The sequence below is a fragment of the Megalops cyprinoides genome, chromosome 6, assembly GCF_013368585.1.
Source record: "Megalops cyprinoides isolate fMegCyp1 chromosome 6, fMegCyp1.pri, whole genome shotgun sequence".
Classification (NCBI taxonomy): Eukaryota; Metazoa; Chordata; class Actinopteri; order Elopiformes; family Megalopidae; genus Megalops; species Megalops cyprinoides.
This window is the reverse complement of record NC_050588.1, coordinates 17,876,925-17,895,644: the sequence shown is the minus strand read 5'-3', so window position 1 is coordinate 17,895,644 and position 18,720 is coordinate 17,876,925. Positions and strand designations below refer to the sequence as shown.

General features: G+C 44.9%; 2 protein-coding genes across 2 annotated transcripts; one reads left to right on the top strand and one right to left on the bottom strand.

The window, feature by feature from the left end:
- The first annotated feature begins 671 nt into the window (after positions 1-671).
- slc26a6l (solute carrier family 26 member 6, like) lies at positions 672-11,485 on the top strand. Its single transcript, XM_036530809.1, has 19 exons — positions 672-808; positions 2,292-2,431; positions 2,656-2,766; positions 2,967-3,142; positions 3,538-3,702; positions 3,946-4,098; positions 4,454-4,536; positions 4,812-4,959; positions 5,624-5,737; positions 5,932-6,009; positions 6,192-6,287; positions 6,430-6,536; positions 6,971-7,040; positions 7,192-7,284; positions 7,392-7,502; positions 7,632-8,039; positions 8,265-8,319; positions 8,612-8,757; positions 11,462-11,485. The coding sequence occupies exons 1-19, from the start codon at positions 672-674 to the stop codon at positions 11,483-11,485; spliced, it is 2,415 nt and encodes an 804-aa protein (XP_036386702.1).
- Positions 11,342-17,050, bottom strand: p4htm (prolyl 4-hydroxylase, transmembrane (endoplasmic reticulum)). The gene is made up of 9 exons (XM_036530601.1): positions 16,309-17,050; positions 16,039-16,120; positions 14,715-14,905; positions 14,388-14,484; positions 13,906-14,068; positions 13,565-13,750; positions 13,179-13,269; positions 12,700-12,823; positions 11,342-12,409 (listed from the first exon to the last, which is right to left on the bottom strand). Exons 1-9 carry the CDS (start codon positions 16,633-16,635, stop codon positions 12,198-12,200), a joined length of 1,473 nt encoding a protein of 490 aa, XP_036386494.1. The 5' UTR covers positions 16,636-17,050; the 3' UTR covers positions 11,342-12,197.
- Between the last annotated feature and the right edge of the window lie 1,670 nt (positions 17,051-18,720).

Genomic DNA, 18,720 nt, shown 5'->3' with positions numbered 1-18,720 from the left:
TGAGGGTAACGTATCCAGACTGAGCATAAACATGACACTAAAAACATAAACACAAAGAAGTCTCTGGCCTCATAAAACTTTGTGCCATGTCATTCCTTCCGCTTTGATTGAGGGCGTTATTTGGGGCACGTCTGCATAATGTTTCCACCACTGGCTTTTAGTGGGTTAAAATTTTTTGTTTTACTCTCTTGAGTAATCGCGTTTGATCTGTACCTTTCCCAAAGTTAGCTATTAGGTGCTAAGGGATGCCTCCGCCCCTTCCATAGGTGTATAAATGAAACAGGTTGGGGGCAGGGGGCCAGTAAATGCCACCCTAAGCTCACAGTATAAGAATCTACCACTCATTGCATCTGGATACAAACCTCAGTGCCTTGGGATAGACAAGCTGGTTTCTGAGGCTCAAACTCAAGAAATATTTAGAAATATTAGTGTTTAAAGTCAAGGCACTGGCATTTTGATCTCTAATTAGACACACAGTGGAGAGGATTTTTAGTGTCACAGACAGAGGCAGAGAAAGACAGACAGTCAAAGAGAAGTTGGACAGACAGTCAAAGAGACATTTGGACAGACAGATAGAGAGACAGTTGGACAGACAGAGGGACAGGAAGACAAACAGGCAGAAGGATAGGAGAGTTGGACAGACAAAGAGGCTGAGGGTAGGACAGGCTGCCATGGGTGTGGACCAGAGGGGAGCACGTTACAGCGTGGAGAGAGACGTCCTGGATGAGAAGAGGCTGGAGGAGGCAGCCCGCAGAGTGGACCATTCGGATACGGCCTCACTAACAGAGCGCTTCAAAGACTCGCTGAGGTGAGAGGGAAAAGGGCAAACCTGAGAGCAAGCAGGGGGGAAGCGAGACAGGGGCGCAGGATTGTCTGCATTCACAGCGTGTCTGGGGAGAGGTCCTGGGATACCCGATTACTCACGTCTTTCCAAGCTAATACGCAGGGTTCTTGTGACTGGTTGGCACCAGTTCCCTGGTGATTGAGCCATTAGTTTGTATTGCAGCTGTGGATTGGGATCCTTGGTGTAATCTGTCCTTGTGCTGATGTACTTTATCCCAGGTGGTCCAGGAAAGTGTTTAACTTTTAGGTTTAACAACATGTAAATATGCTAGATAAGGGTATCGGTGCAGGGGAATTAAATGAAGTGGTACAGTACAAAGGAGTTGTCCAACACCAGTGTTTCCTCTGTAACAAACAAGAACAAGGAGTATTGCAACAGCAATCCTGACAATTCTTTGGCAGAATAATAACGCCAAACCAGGGACATGCCAGCCATCTCTCACAACCACCGATTCATCAAGAAGACTGCTATAGTTAACATGTGTTTCTACAGCAGCAGGTTTAAAAGGCTGACTGCTACACTTCATGTACATTTTGCAGGTTTATGAAGCTGACTCCTACAGTTAACATACGTTTTTTACAACAGCAGAATTATAAGGTTGACTGCTTTACTTAAACTGCAAGTTTAACAGTAGCAGGTTTATGAAGCTGACTGCTACAGTTAACATACGTTTTTACAACAGCAGAATTATAAAGATAACTGCTTTAGTTAAAATGCATGTTTCACAGTAGAAAGTTTATGAAACTGCTATTGTTGACATGTATTTCTACAGTAGTAGGTTTATGAAGCTGACTGCTACATTTCAGTCTGTCCTAGGGGTGTCTCAGCTTTTAGTTACATAATCTAATCATTTTTAGTTACCTATTCCGCCCATAGTTACCTAATGTAATCAATCTGCTAAATTCATGTATCTAAAAATTAAGGCTGCATAAATAACTCCATAGTGTGCTAGACCATGGAGGTTCAGCACCAGGTTGGCTAATGTTTGTATACAGACAGAGATCCTTGTGGAGCTAATAGCAACAACAGAGGCAGTCATATAAGCACAAATCATCACTGAAAAAACACTCATATGAATTAACCACTAAAGTCACCTAAGTGTCTACTTTCGCTGATAGTTTTATAGGTCATCCACTTATTTTATGCATTTCTTCAGTTTTCACTGTTCAAATTAGTTGGTAGTCTCTATATCCTGGGGCAGTTATACGCTACTCACCTGCCTTCTTGTATCTTCATATCCTCTCCATTTTCTTGATTTACTCTCTTTCCTTTTGCCTCAACTCTCTCTCATCACTCATTCTGTATCTCCCTCTTTCTCTCTGCTTGCCATGTACCTCCCTCTCTTTGTTTTCTCTTTTCCTTGCTCCTCCCTCTCTCTCCCCTCTCTGTCTGCTCTCTTTTCCTGTCTCTCTCTCACCCTGTCTCCCTGTCTCCCTCCCCTCCTCAGATGCTCTGTGCCCAGGCTGAAACGCAGTGTGGTGGGCTGCTTGCCTGTGTTGTACTGGCTCCCTCGTTATTCTATCTGGGACTATGGCATGGCCGACCTTATCTCAGGCATCAGTGTGGGCATCATGCACCTGCCACAGGGTGAGTCTGGCCACCGAGCAACTGCACAGTTCAGTGATCCGAACCCATACACGCTCATCACAACCAAGTAATCTGAACAATTCTCCAGAGTATAGTGGCCATAGAAACTGACGATCAGTGACCACAGAATCACACACTGAAGCATATCAGATACTGGATATCTGTGGGTCAGGATAGAAGTCATAATCTCAAAGATCCTCATGGTCTTGTTTGGGTGTGTGTAGGGATGGCCTATGCCCTGTTGGCTTCGGTGCCCCCTGTGTTTGGACTGTACACTTCCTTCTACCCCTCTCTGGTCTATTTCATCTTTGGGACATCCCGGCATATCTCCATAGGTGAGCTTGTGTGTGTATTTGTGTGTAAGAGTGCACCTATTTACTTGTGTCTGCATGTTTACTCATGTACATGACGTGTGCTTTGTGTGCATGTGGTTTCGTTCTTATGTGCATATGTATGTGTGTGTATACATGTATATCTGGACTTGTCTGTGCTTGTGCATGTTTGCATATATGTGGTTGTGTATGTGTGTGTTCAGGTACATTCACAGTGCTCAGTATCATGGTGGGCAGTGTCACAGAGAACTTGGCTCCAGACCAAGACTTCCTCATCCTGAATGGTACAAACCTGACCGATGTGGTGAACATCACAGCCCGTGATGCCTACAGGGTCAAAGTGGCGGCCACAACAACCATCCTGGGAGGAGCTATCCAGGTCAGCACAGTATCTCTGCAGAATCCGCTGTCACACACGGTGTCATTCCAGTGCCTCCGCAGAGCTTACATGCACACAACTGCACTGCTCCAAGGCATACAATATTGTTGAAAAGCAGGCATAGAACAAAATCACCGTTAACTTCGTATTTTCACAATTCACAAAACACTCTCACTTTAGATAACTCTCATAATACACTACAAAGAAAGTAGGAAAAAAGTATCGCAAATATAGCTGTTAGTACAGGCTCCAGGACTAGCTATTCCATAGTCTCAGCTTTACTCTCTGATCTATGGCTCCTCCTCCTTGGCTAGGGACACACCCCACAGCTCTGTGAGTGGCAGTTGTCAAATAATTACTATTAACAACCTATTGATGCATGTCTCTGCCCCTAGGTGGTTCTGGGTATGGTGCGGTTTGGCTTTGTGGGTACATATTTGTCAGAGCCACTGGTCCGGGCCTACACTACAGCTGCTGCCGTTCATGCTGTGGTCGCACAGCTCAAATACGTCTTTGACGTGTCCCCCAAACGCTTCATCGGTCCCCTCTCCCTGGTGTATGTGAGTAGCTGACCCATCCAAGGTCTTTTCTAATTACTCCCAACAGTGACCAGAGAGGGATGTGTAGTTAGTAGCCTTTCTCTCTCTCATTCTTTGACTCTCTTTCTCTTTGATTTTTTTACTGTCTCTGACTCGTAGCCCCTCTTTGGCTCTCTCCTCCTCTATGGCTTCCTTCTAGTCTTTGACTCATTGACTTGCTTCCCCTCTCTGACATGCTCTCTGTCTCTCTCTTTCTCTCCTCAGACGCTGATAGATGTGTGCTCACTGTTACCAGAGACACATTGGCCCACTCTGTTGGTGAGTTTTGTCTCTCTGGCAGTTCTCATCATCGCCAAGGAGCTCAACTCTGCCTTCAGCCACAAACTACCTGTCCCTGTTCCAGTGGAGCTCATCACTGTGAGTCTCTCTCCATCTCCCTTTGTCTTTCTGCACCCTTCTCTCATATTTACATTCTTATTTTGTGTGAAACACATTTACATCATTTCGTACATCCCAGATGACAGAACTGTCATTTAAAAACAACTGACGATTGTCAGAACACTAAGCCTCAGCACTGCTCCTTAATTATACAGTTCCCCTATCCATACATTACACAGAACCAAAATGACCACCCCCCAAGCTTCAATGGAATCTCATTTGTTACTGATGCAAATTTTAATTGCCAACTAGCTCAGTTCCACAATATCAGGAAAAGAATGCTATTAATAACATATTAGGTAGATCCATAAACCCATGCATATGTTTGTGACAGATTGTGGTGGCCACACTGATATCTCACTACGCTGGTCTGCACCACAGATCTGACGTGGATGTGGTGGGGGAGATCCCAAGTGGGTGAGTATTTGGAATATTATCAGAAGGTAAACCCCTGGAGCAAAGGTGGTACCACACTAGTAGCAACAGCCAGGGAGTGTGAGCCATGTTACATTGTAGGAGATGCAGAAAAAGAACCATTGTTTTGCTTTTTGTGACCTCTGTAAAATGCCTGCTCCTACTTTGCCCTGTGTATTAGTCACTCCTGATCTCCCCTAAGTGTTAGTAACTCCATCGCTGCATTCTCTGGTGATTGACTGCTAACTCTGTCCTTCTTTGCCCCCTGCTACACTCAGGCTGAAGTCCCCTGTCGTGCCAGAGGTCAATATTTTTTGGGAGGTGCTTGGAGATGCCTTTGCCCTTGCCATTGTTGGCTACGCCATCTCCATCTCCCTGGGCAAGACCTTTGCCCTCAAACACGGCTACAAGGTGGACAGTAACCAGGTGTGCATCATAGATCCCCGCCCCAGCTCCGTGACCACACTGTGTTTCTCACAACACAGTCCTGCCTATTAGCTTGTACCTCACACACAGTTTTCACCTGCACCAGGCTGCTTATATGATGGCAATGTTCTACAGCCCTGGCACTGGGAACACACTGTGGTTGCTGGCTTTCCTTCCAGCTGATTTCTTAGGCTTCATTCTGCTTTTAATTTAGTACTAATTTGATGTCACTTGATGCTGTTATGCCTTAGTGAAAGAAATGTGTTAAATAGTTGGTTCTCTATGTGAAAGGTTTAAGATACTCAATGTACTCTGGTTAATTATTATGCCCCTTAGACAAATTAGTAATCAAATTGGTATTCAACTTTATTTGAATAAAATTAATTAGCAATTCAATTAACCACTTTTTTGCCTACAACAATTGATCATAACTGGATAGCAACCAAACAATGATTAATAATAATAATCTTTCTGTTCATGCAGAAAAGAGAAAGACAGACACATACACACACACACACACACACACATACATACGCACGCATGCACGCACACACACACAGCAGCAACAGCCCTGAGGGAATCAGAGCTGGAGCTGTTTCCCATGCACATGTGCTGGCTAAGCTACACTTCATGTTTGTATGTTCTCTCTGGTTGCCTTCTACAGGAGCTGGTAGCCTTGGGCCTCAGTAATGTGGCTGGTGGGTTCTTCCAGTGTTTTTCCGTCTGTTCCTCCATGTCCCGCAGCCTGATTCAGGAGACAACAGGGGGAAAGACGCAGGTGAAGTGCACACACACACACACACACACACACACACACACACACACACACACACACACACACACACACACACACACACATATACACACACACACACACACACACACACACACACACACACACACACACATAAACACTCTGTCTGTTGGTCTGTTTGTGTTTTTGGGTACTTAATGCTGTTATTGTCTCGCCAGATGGCTGGGGTGGTCTCTGCTGTGATAGTACTGGTGACAGTTCTAAAGCTGGGGGTGCTTTTCCAGGAACTGCCCAAGGTGAGTCCTTCCTGAGCCTGGCCCATATTGGGGCATCTTACAATGCCCCCACAATGACTGAGTATTAGAGAGTGTGTGACTGTGTGTTAGCAAGTGTGTGTGTGTGTGTGTGTGTTTGTATGTGTGAGTATGTGTGTTTGTCCCAGCTGTCCCTGTCCATGACATGTTTGTGATTGTCCCAGGCGGTTTTGTCAGCTATCGTTATCGTCAACCTGAAGGGCATGTTCAAGCAGTATTATGACGTCATCACACTGTGGAGAACCAGCAAGATCGATCTGGTGAGATGCCTGTTCTATAAAGAGGAGAACACACTCACTCACACAAGCATGCACACATAAACACATATCTTGGTTTGACTCAACTAGTGCATAGTGAAACTCAGTTTTTTTTTCTCTCCCTCTGTGTCTCTGCTACCCCCAGCTGGTGTGGGTGGTCACCTGGGTCTCCACGCTGCTGTATAACCTGGACTTGGGTCTGGCCATCTCCATCACCTTTGCCTTGCTGACTGTCATCTTCAGAACTCAGCTGTAAGGCTCTGTCTGTCTGATTATCTAAATTTCTGTTTGTTCTTTTGTCAATGGTCTGTATCTCAGTTTATCTGTATACAATATAAAAATGGCTGTCTTCCATTTTGGAATTTTGAACATATTTGTATACTTTTGAAATAACATGCAACTCTTCCCTTAGCTTTTCCTATCATAAAGTGACTATTCATATCCCTTCCCTTTAATATCAGCATTTTTATTGCCTGACAGTGGGCTTTAACCTAGACCAGTTTCTGTTTTCTTGGCAGTTTATTTATTTTTTGATGCCTGGCAGAAATCATGCTAATTAATTAATGTTTTGTTTTTGCTGTCCCAATGATCCAGATAAGAGATTTGTTTAATGTTTTGATGTCAGTCGTCATTGAATATGCAATAATATGTGGTGTAGAATCATACCTGTCATGATTCCTTCCTAGTCCAACATATTCAGTCCTGGGACAGGTTCCAGGCACAGAGATCTACCTAGACATGGAGACACACAAGGAGGTGAGACACAGAAAAATGAGGGAGCAGAGGGGGTGGGAGGGACAGGGGTTCAATTGAGTCAGCTTGCAGAGAGTCTGTGAGGTGTCCACCTCCTGTTGCTGTGACAATGTTGTAATGTCATAAAGCAGTCTTGCTTTGTTCTCTCTCACAGGTGAGAGAAATCCCAGGCATCACCATCTTCCGCTCGTCTGCCACAGTGTACTTTGCCAATGCAGAGCTGTATCTGGATGCCTTGAAAGAGAAGGTGGGGCACAGTCATTGTTACCATGGTGATCATGACCTGTGTGTGTCTAGCTGCTGTGTGTGTGTATTTGTGTGATCACTCATCCGCTGCCTGATTTCTGTGTACAGAGTGGGCTGAACATCACAAAAATGATCACCTACAAGAGGAGGCAGGAGGCCAAGCAGAGACGCAGAGAGCGGAGGGCACAGAGGAGAGCCAAGAGAGAGGCCAAGAGACAGGTGGGCCACCCCTCATATCTACAGACACCAGTATACACCTGTACATCTCTTTACACACCTGTTCATACATAATCATGAGACAATGGGAATCAGAGAACGCGAGAACTCACTGCTCCTCCATTCCCCCAGAGGGAGGCCCTGACTGCAGGGGGGGAGGCCAGAGAGGAGGTGTTCTCCGTGGAGGAGGAGGCGAGTCGTTGGAAGGAGAAGGAAAAACAGGAGAACACGTCCAGCGATGAACAGTATTTGGGGCGTCGGGGGAACGGCACGGTGTTTGTCATGCCAGCGACACCAAATGCCCATGGCAGCTGGGAGTACCTGAAAGGTGGAGACCCTGACTCCACCACGCTGGGCTCCATCTCAGAGCTGGATGGGGACACGACCACCCTGTCCAGCTGTGATGACACCCTCAGCAGGGATCTGGAGAGGGTGTCTCTGGGCTCGTTGGGCAAGTGGACCTGGGACATCCACTCTATCATCCTTGACCTCTCCACTGCAAACTTCATTGACACAGTGGCCATCAAGACAATCCGAAATGTGAGTCAGAGAGAGGGTATGACTGGACATAGGGTTGCAGAAAAGAGTTACAGGGATATAAATGAAAGATGCCAAGAGGCAGAGACATGGAGAAATTAGGACAAAAAGAAGGAAGAAGAATTTTGATATTGTGTAAATCACTACTTTTTCTGCATTGTTCACTACTTTCTGGTCAATGGACACTGCTTCCTATTTCATGCATGACTCCTTCTTCCTCTGTGATAGATATTCCAGGACTTTGGGGAGATTGATGTGGATGTCTACATAGCTGGCTGTCAGGGTGAGTACTAACATTCTGCCCATGTCTGTAACTATTTCTGTAACTGAGACTGTTTGTGTATGCGTTTGTGTGGTCTTTTTATTGTTTGTCTCCGTCCGTATGTCACTAAATGTCTGAGTGTCTCCAAGTATGTCTAACTGAGCACGTCCAATAGCGCATGTGTGTGTCAAAGACAATGTGTGTGTCTCACCAGGCTTGTCTCAGACATAGTGTGACCTAGTGTAACTTAATGTGTCTGAGCATGCATGTTTTAGACGTAGCATGTCCTCACTGAGTGTGTCTTGGAGTCCAGCCTCTGTGGTGGAGCAGCTGGAGCGTGGGGACTTCTTCAGTTCTTCCATCACCAAAGGTCGCCTATTTGCTAGTATACACGACGCTGTGCTGCACTGCCTCAGCCACCGGGGGGCGTCAGCTGTGCCAAGCTATGATTGTGCAGTGGTAAGCTCATTTGCTCACCTGTGTGCATGCGCGCGCACACACACACACACACACACACACACACACACAAACACATCCTCTACCATTGGAATTACAGCTGCAGTACAGCGATGAGGTCACTGTACTGCCCACATCTGACTCACTGTGGTCATTAAAGATCCCATGGCAAATACAGTAGGGCATTAACACTACTGTCAAATTCCCCAAACTCTTCTCCATATCTTGCCCTGTAATCATTTCACCTACAGCAGATTGGTGACACAATCCGTTGCATTTCCTACCCAGTTGATTACCCTAGGTTGTCAAGGTGGAGGAGTGTTTATCTTCTTGGCCAAACAAATAAATCAAAAATATAAAATAAATAAATGCATATTACACTTACACATACATTTTCAACAGTTGTGGCCATCTTCTGGTGACCTAATCAATGCTGTGCACGGGATTGTGAAACTGATGGTTGTGTGTTGGAGAAGGGCACATCAAATAGTTTAATTTAATAGTGGCTTAATGAAAAACTTTTATTCCAGAATATGCCAAGCAATACCAGGCTTTGACCAGAAGGGGGCACATTCCCTTGGTGAAATACAGCTGGGGGCTCTCCACGCCACCTCTCCTCCACCTCCTCATCCTGCCGCCCCTGTCTTTCTCTGATCTGGAAAACAACGTCTTACAAGCCTGCCATGCGGGAGACCAAAGAGAGAGAGAGAGAAAGATTACTGGGATTACAGGGTGATCTGACGGTTGTCTCATGCAACCTCTCAGAAGTCGCTTTTAATAGTTGCTGCACAGTGCTCTGATAATGACATCACAGTAATATATGCTCTGTCATTATTTGTAGTAGTCAGATATCTTTATGCAGGTTTCCTTTCATGTGTATCTCACTAACAAAATTTCATTCAAAACATGAACTTGCAACCCAGTGTGGGGGTGTACCCCACGAAGTACATCTAACATTGGAACATTTGTGACAGAGAGTAACATACTATAAATGACTTTGAGTATGCTGAGAGCAATTACTGCTCTCAGAAGAGTAGGACATCACAAAACAAGAACCTGTATTGTGTTCATAGCAAGAAACCAAACCTGACTACAAACCTTTGGGAGAGTGGGCAGAAACTCCCTACTCTGCAAACTGTGGGCTTCTATTTTGGGAAGAGGTGGGTTTGGTTTCTCCTCTCAGTTCCCAGGTTACTCTGTAAGCCAGTGCTGACTCTGCACCTGCTCATACAGTGTATGATATTCTCACAACATTGCAACTTCAAAATAATGCCTCAGCAAAGTTGTGAGAATAATGTGTGCTAGCTAAGCCCTCCAAGAGGACTGCAGACACTGGGGATGATTGTGCAAGTGTGTGTAAGAAAGTGTGTGAGAAAATATTTCTTAACCTGTAATTCTTCAAACATTTTCTTGTAATGAGCATGCACAGCAATTGTTTTCTTATTTTAAGCGTGATCTTTGTTAAAGGAGATTTAAGGCATAATTCTCTCATTGTCTAAAACCAGTAGTGCTGTATATGCTGCAATTGTGTAGATTTCAAGTAGCAGAAACCATTTTTTCACCATTACCAATTGCTGTGTTGCTTATGTATATACACAACTGGAGTTTTAATATTGGGAATTTTACTAATAATATTATACTAATATAATCTAAAATGACAGAGATTGGTGTCGTCTCATTGCTTGTTAACATTTACTGAACAGTGACTGTAGCCCTCTTACCCACTAGGGGTCAGTGCAGAGCATGAAGAGGAGTTACCATTTCAAAGAGGATTCCAGAGAAACAAGGGGTCTGCCTTATATTGACCACTTTTTAAAGAGCAACTAAACCAGACATTCACACAGATGAACTGTATTTTCCTTTATTTCATGTATCATTTTAAATTTTAAATATAGTCTATATGGCATACAGGAAAGTGATTCAGTGCTTTGTCAAACCAAAACAAGCAGTGTGACTGAATAAATAAATACACAATAAATAAATAATATATAAATACTATTCTGACTACAGTTAATATAGCCTGGGATACACTGGATGCAGGTGACATTGAAAGAACACTTTTACCAATGAAATAAATAACGCGGTAAATAAATAAGGAAACACAGGCAATAACTGGGAGAAGTGCAGAGGTAATAATTTAAACATGCTTCAAAGAGCAGAGGTATCAGTATGGGCAGAGGTGTTTGTGTCAAATCTAGGATAGATATAAGAAATTGCATCTTCATTACAACACTATCTATGAAGGAATGGGGTTCTTATGGGGTGTTATGTTTTTTGGGCTTTATTGAGGGGGTAAATCAAAATGAGAAATTTCTGCATGCAGTCACCCCCTCACCCCACCTCAGCACTCCCACACTAGTCTTTCATTGTTCCTTTTAAACTACAATTTCTTTGAAACTCCCAGAGAAGATAGTGCATATATGTAAACAAATTTTTGGAAAGGAGGTTGAGCTCTCTTGAGGTAAGAAAGAGTATGATGCTCACAAAGAAAAGTAAAAATACAGAGGAGATCACCACCAACGTTCCTTGTTTAGAATTGCATAAACTCAAAGCCACAAGTCCACTGAACTACACACAGTGTCAGGAGGGCTGGGATGGGGACCACCAGCAGCCTCTTGTGGGGTTGGAGTAGGGTCTAGGACATCAGAGGGGATGTAGGTGGGGACAGGTGGCAATGTGCAGGGAGGGTCTGTTTGTCACCTTTCAGGGACTGTACAGCTGGGCTGCATGACCCCCCCATTCTCTACCTTGTGTTTTGATGCTGGTGTGGTCAGAGCACCGGTTAGGCTGATGGAAGGGTGCAGGTAAACTAGTCAATGCCTCACTTCGCTTAGACCCCTGAGTTCACCAAGATAATAACATAGCTGAGACCTCTGAAAGTAACCCTGAGGGCCTCTCTGTATGAACTCACCACACTGGGCCTAACATTCAGATGAAGAGATGAACAGCAGGAAAGTTCCTTTGATAAATGCCACTGACTCCAAAAGAGGAGGACTCCATGCATGTGACATTCATTAAAGCTGCACAGGACTGCATGTCAAAGGATGCCGCTGGGTTGGAGTGCTGGGTTCTGAGTCCTGGGGTGATTTCAGATGTCAAATACTAGGTTATGTTTCACCATGATGCTGAAGGGAAATGAAGCCCAGAGCTTGGACTGAAAGCACCCCAACCTCTGGAGACCACACTCCACTCCACATAAGCTCCACTGTAAAACTGCTTTGTAAAAAAAAAAAAAAGTATAACCTATGTAAGTCACTCTGGGTAAGTGCGTCTGCTAAATGATGTAATGTGATGTACTGTAATATAACTCCATGCAGGGAGGCAGTGAAGCAGGGCAGGGCCGTGCACATAGTTTTGTGTCCTGCCATCATTTTTGGGGAGAAAGGGACGGAAGCGCCAGGACAGGGGGTGAGGGGGTCAAGGGCTCGTCTCCTCAGTGGGGGCTATAGGTCGTGGTGGAGGTCACTGTGCTGGTCAGGGTCTCGCTCAACATCGTGGATCTCCCCACTCTGCTGCTGGGACACCAGCTGCTGGTAGCGGGCCTGGCGCTGGTAGTCTGGGTCCACATTGATCCAGTTATTGGCCACCCACTTGGTTCCGCGGGTGACCAGACAGCCACCATGCAGGGAATACTCATCCTGCTCACCAACCCACCCTGCAGTACAGCACAAACAGCCCGTTTTCAACTGCACTCATCAGCAATAAAACTGGACAGAACAGAAAGTTCTCTCTTACTTGCACTCATCAAAAATAAATGCAATGTCCAGTGAAATGCCACTGCCTCTGATCTGATCCACTTAACCACTTAACATGCAAAGCTGGGTTGCAATAGCTGGGGTTATAATAGGCCATATTTACATTTTTTTTTTAACTTGTGAATTGTGGGTAATATTTCAACAGTTTAATGGACAGAAAGCTTGGTGGCAGAGCTGAAAAAAACTGCACCTTTGCCATCCGACAGGTAGTTGTACCAGAAGACGGCTGTTCCTTTGGTGGGCTTCACCCTGAGGTTGCCCTTGTCACAGTGTTTCCTTGTATCCAGCAGGTCAACATCATCCTGGATCAGAGACTGAAACAGAGGAGGAAAATTCTCAAGCCACTTTCCTCATGTAATGCCCCATGTAACTGAACATGATTGAAGTTGTAGTAATAATGAATGAGACTGAATAAGAATATTATTATAGTCTGTTTATTTAGTGATGGTGCAGCATGTGATGAATACATTCTGCTCATTTTTCTATTTTTTTCCAAGATGGATTAAAACCCTGTTCTCAAACTCTATTTCTGTCACAAATACATAAACACACACAGTTAGAGACATACACACACGCAAACATACACACACACATGCACATGCACACACACGCATGCTGACACACACACACACACACACACAAATACACAAACACATATATATAGCACACCACTTCCTCATAGGTCCTGTTGTCAGCCACAGGAAAGGTGGTTTCTCCGCCTCCTTCTACAGAATTCAGATAGAAGAGCACCGTGATGTACCTAGAGCACACATAACATATGCGTTTATCATAGCACAGACACATACACACAGTATACACACGCACGCACGCACGCACACACACACAAACACAATACTCATATACACACAGATACACGTGCGCATGCACACACAGTAAACACACACCATATACATGCACACACAAAGCATACTCAAACATTTAGGCTTTGTCATTTAGCAGACGCTCTTCTCCAGCTTACAAAGAAAGAGAACAAAGAACACCCACCACACAGTACACATACATCACACAAGGACGGGAGTCTCTCTCTCCCTCACCGGCAGGAAGTCTCGAATGGGGTGGAGGTGTTGGCTACCAGCCGGGTGTGGGTGCAGGCAGTCTCCGGGTAGACCGGGCCACTGTCATGGTGGGCATGGTAGTGACCACCCTGCTCATAGCGCACCACCTGCAGGGGCTCGCTCAGTTCCACCAGAGAGGAGGGCAGTCGGGTCAGACGCGTCACCCTGGGGAGGGTGAGGGTTAGGGTTACAGTTAGGGTTAGGGGTGTGTGTGTGTGTGTGGGGGGGGGGGGGGGGGGGGGGGGGGGGCAATGGAAAAAGGATCCAATCAGGCACGTGTCAGATGAAGGGTGAGGAGCAAGAGGAGGAAGGAGGCCCACCTCTTCCTGAGTTCTTGCAGAATGTGGTGCGCCCCCTTGCCTTGATACAGCCAGGTGTGTCTGCTGTTCCTCACCAGCTGACTCCGCTTCACACCGCGCTGCTGCAGGAAGTGCTGAAATGCCTTGCTGCTCAACTGCTTAAACTCCTCCAGGCTCAGCAGGCCTGCAGACAGACAGACACGGACGGACATGCAACAACAATACAGACAAGAGAAGCAGACAAACAGGCAGACAGATAGGTGGAGTCAGACACACAGTGTACACAAATGAACAGAATTTATACCCATTTACACAGACCTAGTATGGAGTATTATGGAGTATTACTGTCACCTAGCACCATAGGGTCAGCACTAAACCCTCTCCACAAACATATTCAGAGAACCACACAGAAACAATGGGACAGACGTGCACACAGGTCCCAGTCTACCCTCCACTTCACACATACACAGTTTCTACAGAGTAGAAGATACAGAGTTTCTCACCATCACCGTCTGGGTCAGCCTTGAGCCCCGCGTAGATCTCCCTCAGGTTCTCTGGAGTCAGCCAGATCCCATCCCGTACTCGCGAGTGGGTCAGAATCTGGGGAGAGCCGGATCCTTCAGAACCAGCACATAAGCCCTCGGGATACTCACGTCTCCTGCTGGTCCGCTCTGACCTGTCTGCTGCTGAACACCCTCTCTCCACAAACACTTTCCGGCTCATACTCCCCCCCCCCCCCAAACAAACCTCATTCTACCTGCACCTTCTTGTCCTGATGATGCCCCCTCTTCCATGCCTCTGCTTCCAAGACACCATTCTTAGTCCCTCACCTCCTGCAGCTGCAGCCGTCCATCCTGATTAAGGTCCAGCAGACTGAAGATCTCCTCTGGGCTAAGGTCCAGTTGCTGCGTCAGCTCCTCTTGGTCCTCAGGCACCATCACCCGGCTCTCCGTCAGGCCCTTCAGCTGAGCCAACTGCACCACCACACTGCACTCCTCCTCTGAGAGAAAGCCCGGGATCTCTGCAGGATGCACATAGTGAAACACACACACACAGTGAAACACATACATGTAAACGCACATGGAAACACAGAAACACGTAGACACATATGCAAACAAGGACAAACACATACACATTCATATACAGATTCAAACACATGCATACACACAGGCATGTATGCTTACACACACAAGAATGCTTGTACGCACAAAAAAACAACAAATACACACAGACGCACATATACATACACATATAGAAATACATGCACATAAACACAACCTAAAGCCCTGCAAACTGACAGTACCTGATAAAACGTGTCAGGTTTGTGCTAGTTTGGGCCTACATTACAGCACTTTTGTACATTTGGGTCTACGCTCTTTTCAAAGATGACTAATGATGTTGCACTTTCTTCCTCTCACTGCATAAACACAGCTGTTTGGACTTTCCTCCCTCTCTGTCTCCCCAGACAAACACCTGTGTCACAGACGTCATACCCTGTGCCTGTAGCATGTATCTATTATTTATTTATTAAACTTTATTTAACAACAAAGGTTAACAAAGAATTTAATTCTCATTCATAGTGATGACCTTGGGCATAAAAGTGGGTAGACTAGAACAAAGGGGTAAGCACCTCAAACTCTACATGTAAGCTTCATGGGATCTTTAATGAACATACTGGGTCATACCTTTGTTCTGAAAGACAGCATATTCCACAGCTACTGTGCAAATTATGACATCAGTGCTCTGGTTTTCTAGGTCCCCCAGCTGGTCCACTAACACCACTTCCAAGGGCAACTTCATTTTTGCAGGTCTCTTAACCAAGCCCAGCTCCAACTAGCTTCAATGATCAAGCATGAGAAGATGACAGGGTGGTTGCTCAACCCACAGTCCTCATCCCTAAACCTTCTCATGTTTATCTTTTGCGATGCTGACACATTTCAGCACCAACAACAAGGCCATTTCAGCCAAGTACACAGTTTGCACTGCAAGCCTGCACTACCCCTCAGAGGCCAAACTGACTGATTGGGTGAGTAAATGAATGCTGAATATTGATGGAGATGAAAGATGAAGGTAACAGACGATTCCCCACAGAGCCAGGGTGAATACACCATCTACTCCACATGAGCACAAAGCAGATTGGCCATCCTTCCTCACCAAACAGCAGGGGCTTCAAGCTCAGGGTTCGCATCTCATGGACTTTGTCTGGCACTAGAGACACTTCTTGGACATGTCCCACCTGTACATAAACATTTCAGTCAGTAAACTAATAAAATGATTTTGCAATGGCCTCAAGTAAATACTGCATGGCAGCCATTGTACATTTTCATAACTTATAAATAGGAAGAATACAAATATTCTTAAATCGGAATGAAAGCACTCTATGTAATCGAAAAAGGTATCGAAAGAAATGAAGCGCTTCCTCACCCGTATACCCTCAATACGTGGAAGGTACAATGAGCGGTGGGATCCCGGGTTAAAAGGCGGAGGATTGGGATCTGGGGAGGTATGGAGATTGTTTGTCCCGTCCGTAGGGCTAATGGTCGTAACAGGTTCCCCGGGACCGTTGTTGTAATGCACGTACAGAAGCAGTGCAATGACGTTGATGATGTAAACATGGAAAAACACCATTACCACCATGAAGTACGAGCGAGAACACACGCTGCTCTTCTGAAGAGGAACCCGATCTGGGCGCTGGGTCGGGACGGTCGGTGACACGTGCTCCTCCGGCACACATTTCTGGGCTTCCATCATCCTCGACACAGTACGTTAGACCTCTCTCTTTGAGAGCATACAATCCAATGAGTCTGATTACTCACACTGCCACCACAGTGAGGAAATAAAATTAAAGCTGGCTATCAAAACAGCTCATTCTGCAGCAACATGAGCTACCTAGCATGACCAGCTATCTAAACAGCTCGGAAAGTGAAACGCTATCTAGCTCAGCATGTAGTTTATTATCTTGAGTCCTCTTACTATGTGCCTACCTTGCTAGCGACCCATCCAAGCTAGCTAACGTGGCTAACTGAAGTTTAGCGCACTTAAACGCGATTATCTTTTATGTTTTACTCGCCACTATAATGTTTTCCATTTCTGTAGTTAATCATATTGGCAAGTATTCTAAAACACCTACGACATAAGTAAGTACAGTTACACGCAAACTCCAACCACATGCATTAGCTGTGATTTTGATTTGCACTAAAAGCACATACACTTATGTCAATATCTTACTCGCTACCTTGCTAACTAGCTAATGGCAGAGATTTTGTTCAGGTTGCGATTTGAGCTGACAGCATGTTGCGAATCTGCAAAACCCTAGCATTTCAGCGTGAAAACAAATGCATCAAATATACATTTTCAACATTTCTTCCAATATAGACTGAAATGAACAAACTGTCAAAACGAGCGGGCAATCATTTTATTCCACCACGGATATCACTGCAGCAGCACTCGCGTTCAAGCAGACAAGACGCCATTGCCCTGACAACTGCGGCGTCTCCTAACCACAGACTGTGTGAGAGGAAAATATTGACTTAATGACATATTTTGGAACGCATGGAAGTAATGCTACCCCCTTGTGGTGTACATCCACACTGTCATCTCCAGTGGTATACACGTATTACTTATTTGGGCAGGTTTGTTATGTCTATGTAAATAAGGAAAAGAAGGGAGGTCTCTACCCCAGGGTTTCTCAACGGGGGCAGTGCCTGTTTGGCAGCTGAGATAAAAGATATTGGAAGGGGACATCAAAGTCTTAATATCTAATGCAGATAAAGCCCATTTAACTGTACCAGAAGAAGAAAAAAATGATAATAACATTGATGTTAATAATGTCGATAATGTGGCTAGGGTAAAGTTTATGAGTCTGAACATTCAGCTCACAAGCAGTCTATCTGCCTTCCATCAGAGCTAAGACCTCTACACCTCAGATTTTGACCAACAAAACTATGCTACTCACATTCTTACAGCAAAGTTTTGTGGTCAAAAGCCAATCAGTGCAGCATTCTATCTTTTAATTTTGTTTGAGGACAAGATAAGAAAATCGCGTGGTATTGAGTTAGATGTAGAAACTATGAACTGCTTTATTGCTGATTTGTGGTAATTGTGTTTATTTTTGCTCATTGGTTTACCTTTTCAGCTTTCTGGCTGGATCATAAGCAATGGTTAATGCTGCCCGAAAACTAATTCATCAACAAACAAACTCAAAAGTAGCATGAGGCAGACCTCCCAATCCAAGGTAGCAATGTTGAACTTTTTTACAGATGTCCTCTTGGGCCCTGTGCTACTTCTGGATTTGTTTGTGTTCTAGGATTTTTTTTGCTTTGTGTTATCTGCTGCTGATAGGCCTGTGTCTTGTTTATATGTTGTAACACCTTTGTTGTAACTACCTTTGTTCGTATGTTGTGTTCCTAATGCTATCTTAGCAGCATGAATGAGTTTGAACAGGTATATCCAGCTTTTTGGAGGAAAAGACATTGCCATTGCAGAGACATTATTTAGGTCCTGAGATTTTGATCTGAGCAGGATTAGTTTTATGGAGGTATATTTTGTCATATTTCCTCTTAGGGAATTAGACAAATGTACATATTACGTAACAAATGTAGGATGCTTGTTTTGTGTAAAAAATAAAAATCCAGGGAATTTCATTTCTCTTTAGGTGGGGTGATATATTAGAAGAGGACTACTTCACACACACTTTTGCCTTACTTTGGGAAGACAGCGGTGAAGCAATGGGGTTTCCAGGTCTCATGTTTAATTTCCTGGCTGCAGTTCCTGATCCTTTGGCTACTGATGGAAAAAGGACTTAAGTGAGTATGCAAAGAACTCCTGTGCATGTCC

Excerpts from the sequence above, each read along its gene's own strand:
- p4htm (XM_036530601.1), bottom strand. The coding sequence starts at position 16,635 with ATGATGGAAGCCCAGAAATGTGTGCCGGAGGAGCACGTGTCACCGACC. Across the intron at positions 14,485-14,714 it reads GACGGCTGCAGCTGCAGGAG|ATTCTGACCCACTCGCGAGT; the intron begins GTGAGGGACTAA and ends GGCTCTCCCCAG. Across the intron at positions 14,069-14,387 it reads GGCTGACCCAGACGGTGATG|GCCTGCTGAGCCTGGAGGAG; the intron begins GTGAGAAACTCT and ends GTCTGTCTGCAG.
- slc26a6l (XM_036530809.1), top strand. The coding sequence starts at position 672 with ATGGGTGTGGACCAGAGGGGAGCACGTTACAGCGTGGAGAGAGACGTC. Across the intron at positions 809-2,291 it reads CGCTTCAAAGACTCGCTGAG|ATGCTCTGTGCCCAGGCTGA; the intron begins GTGAGAGGGAAA and ends TCCCCTCCTCAG. Across the intron at positions 4,099-4,453 it reads TTCCAGTGGAGCTCATCACT|ATTGTGGTGGCCACACTGAT; the intron begins GTGAGTCTCTCT and ends TGTTTGTGACAG.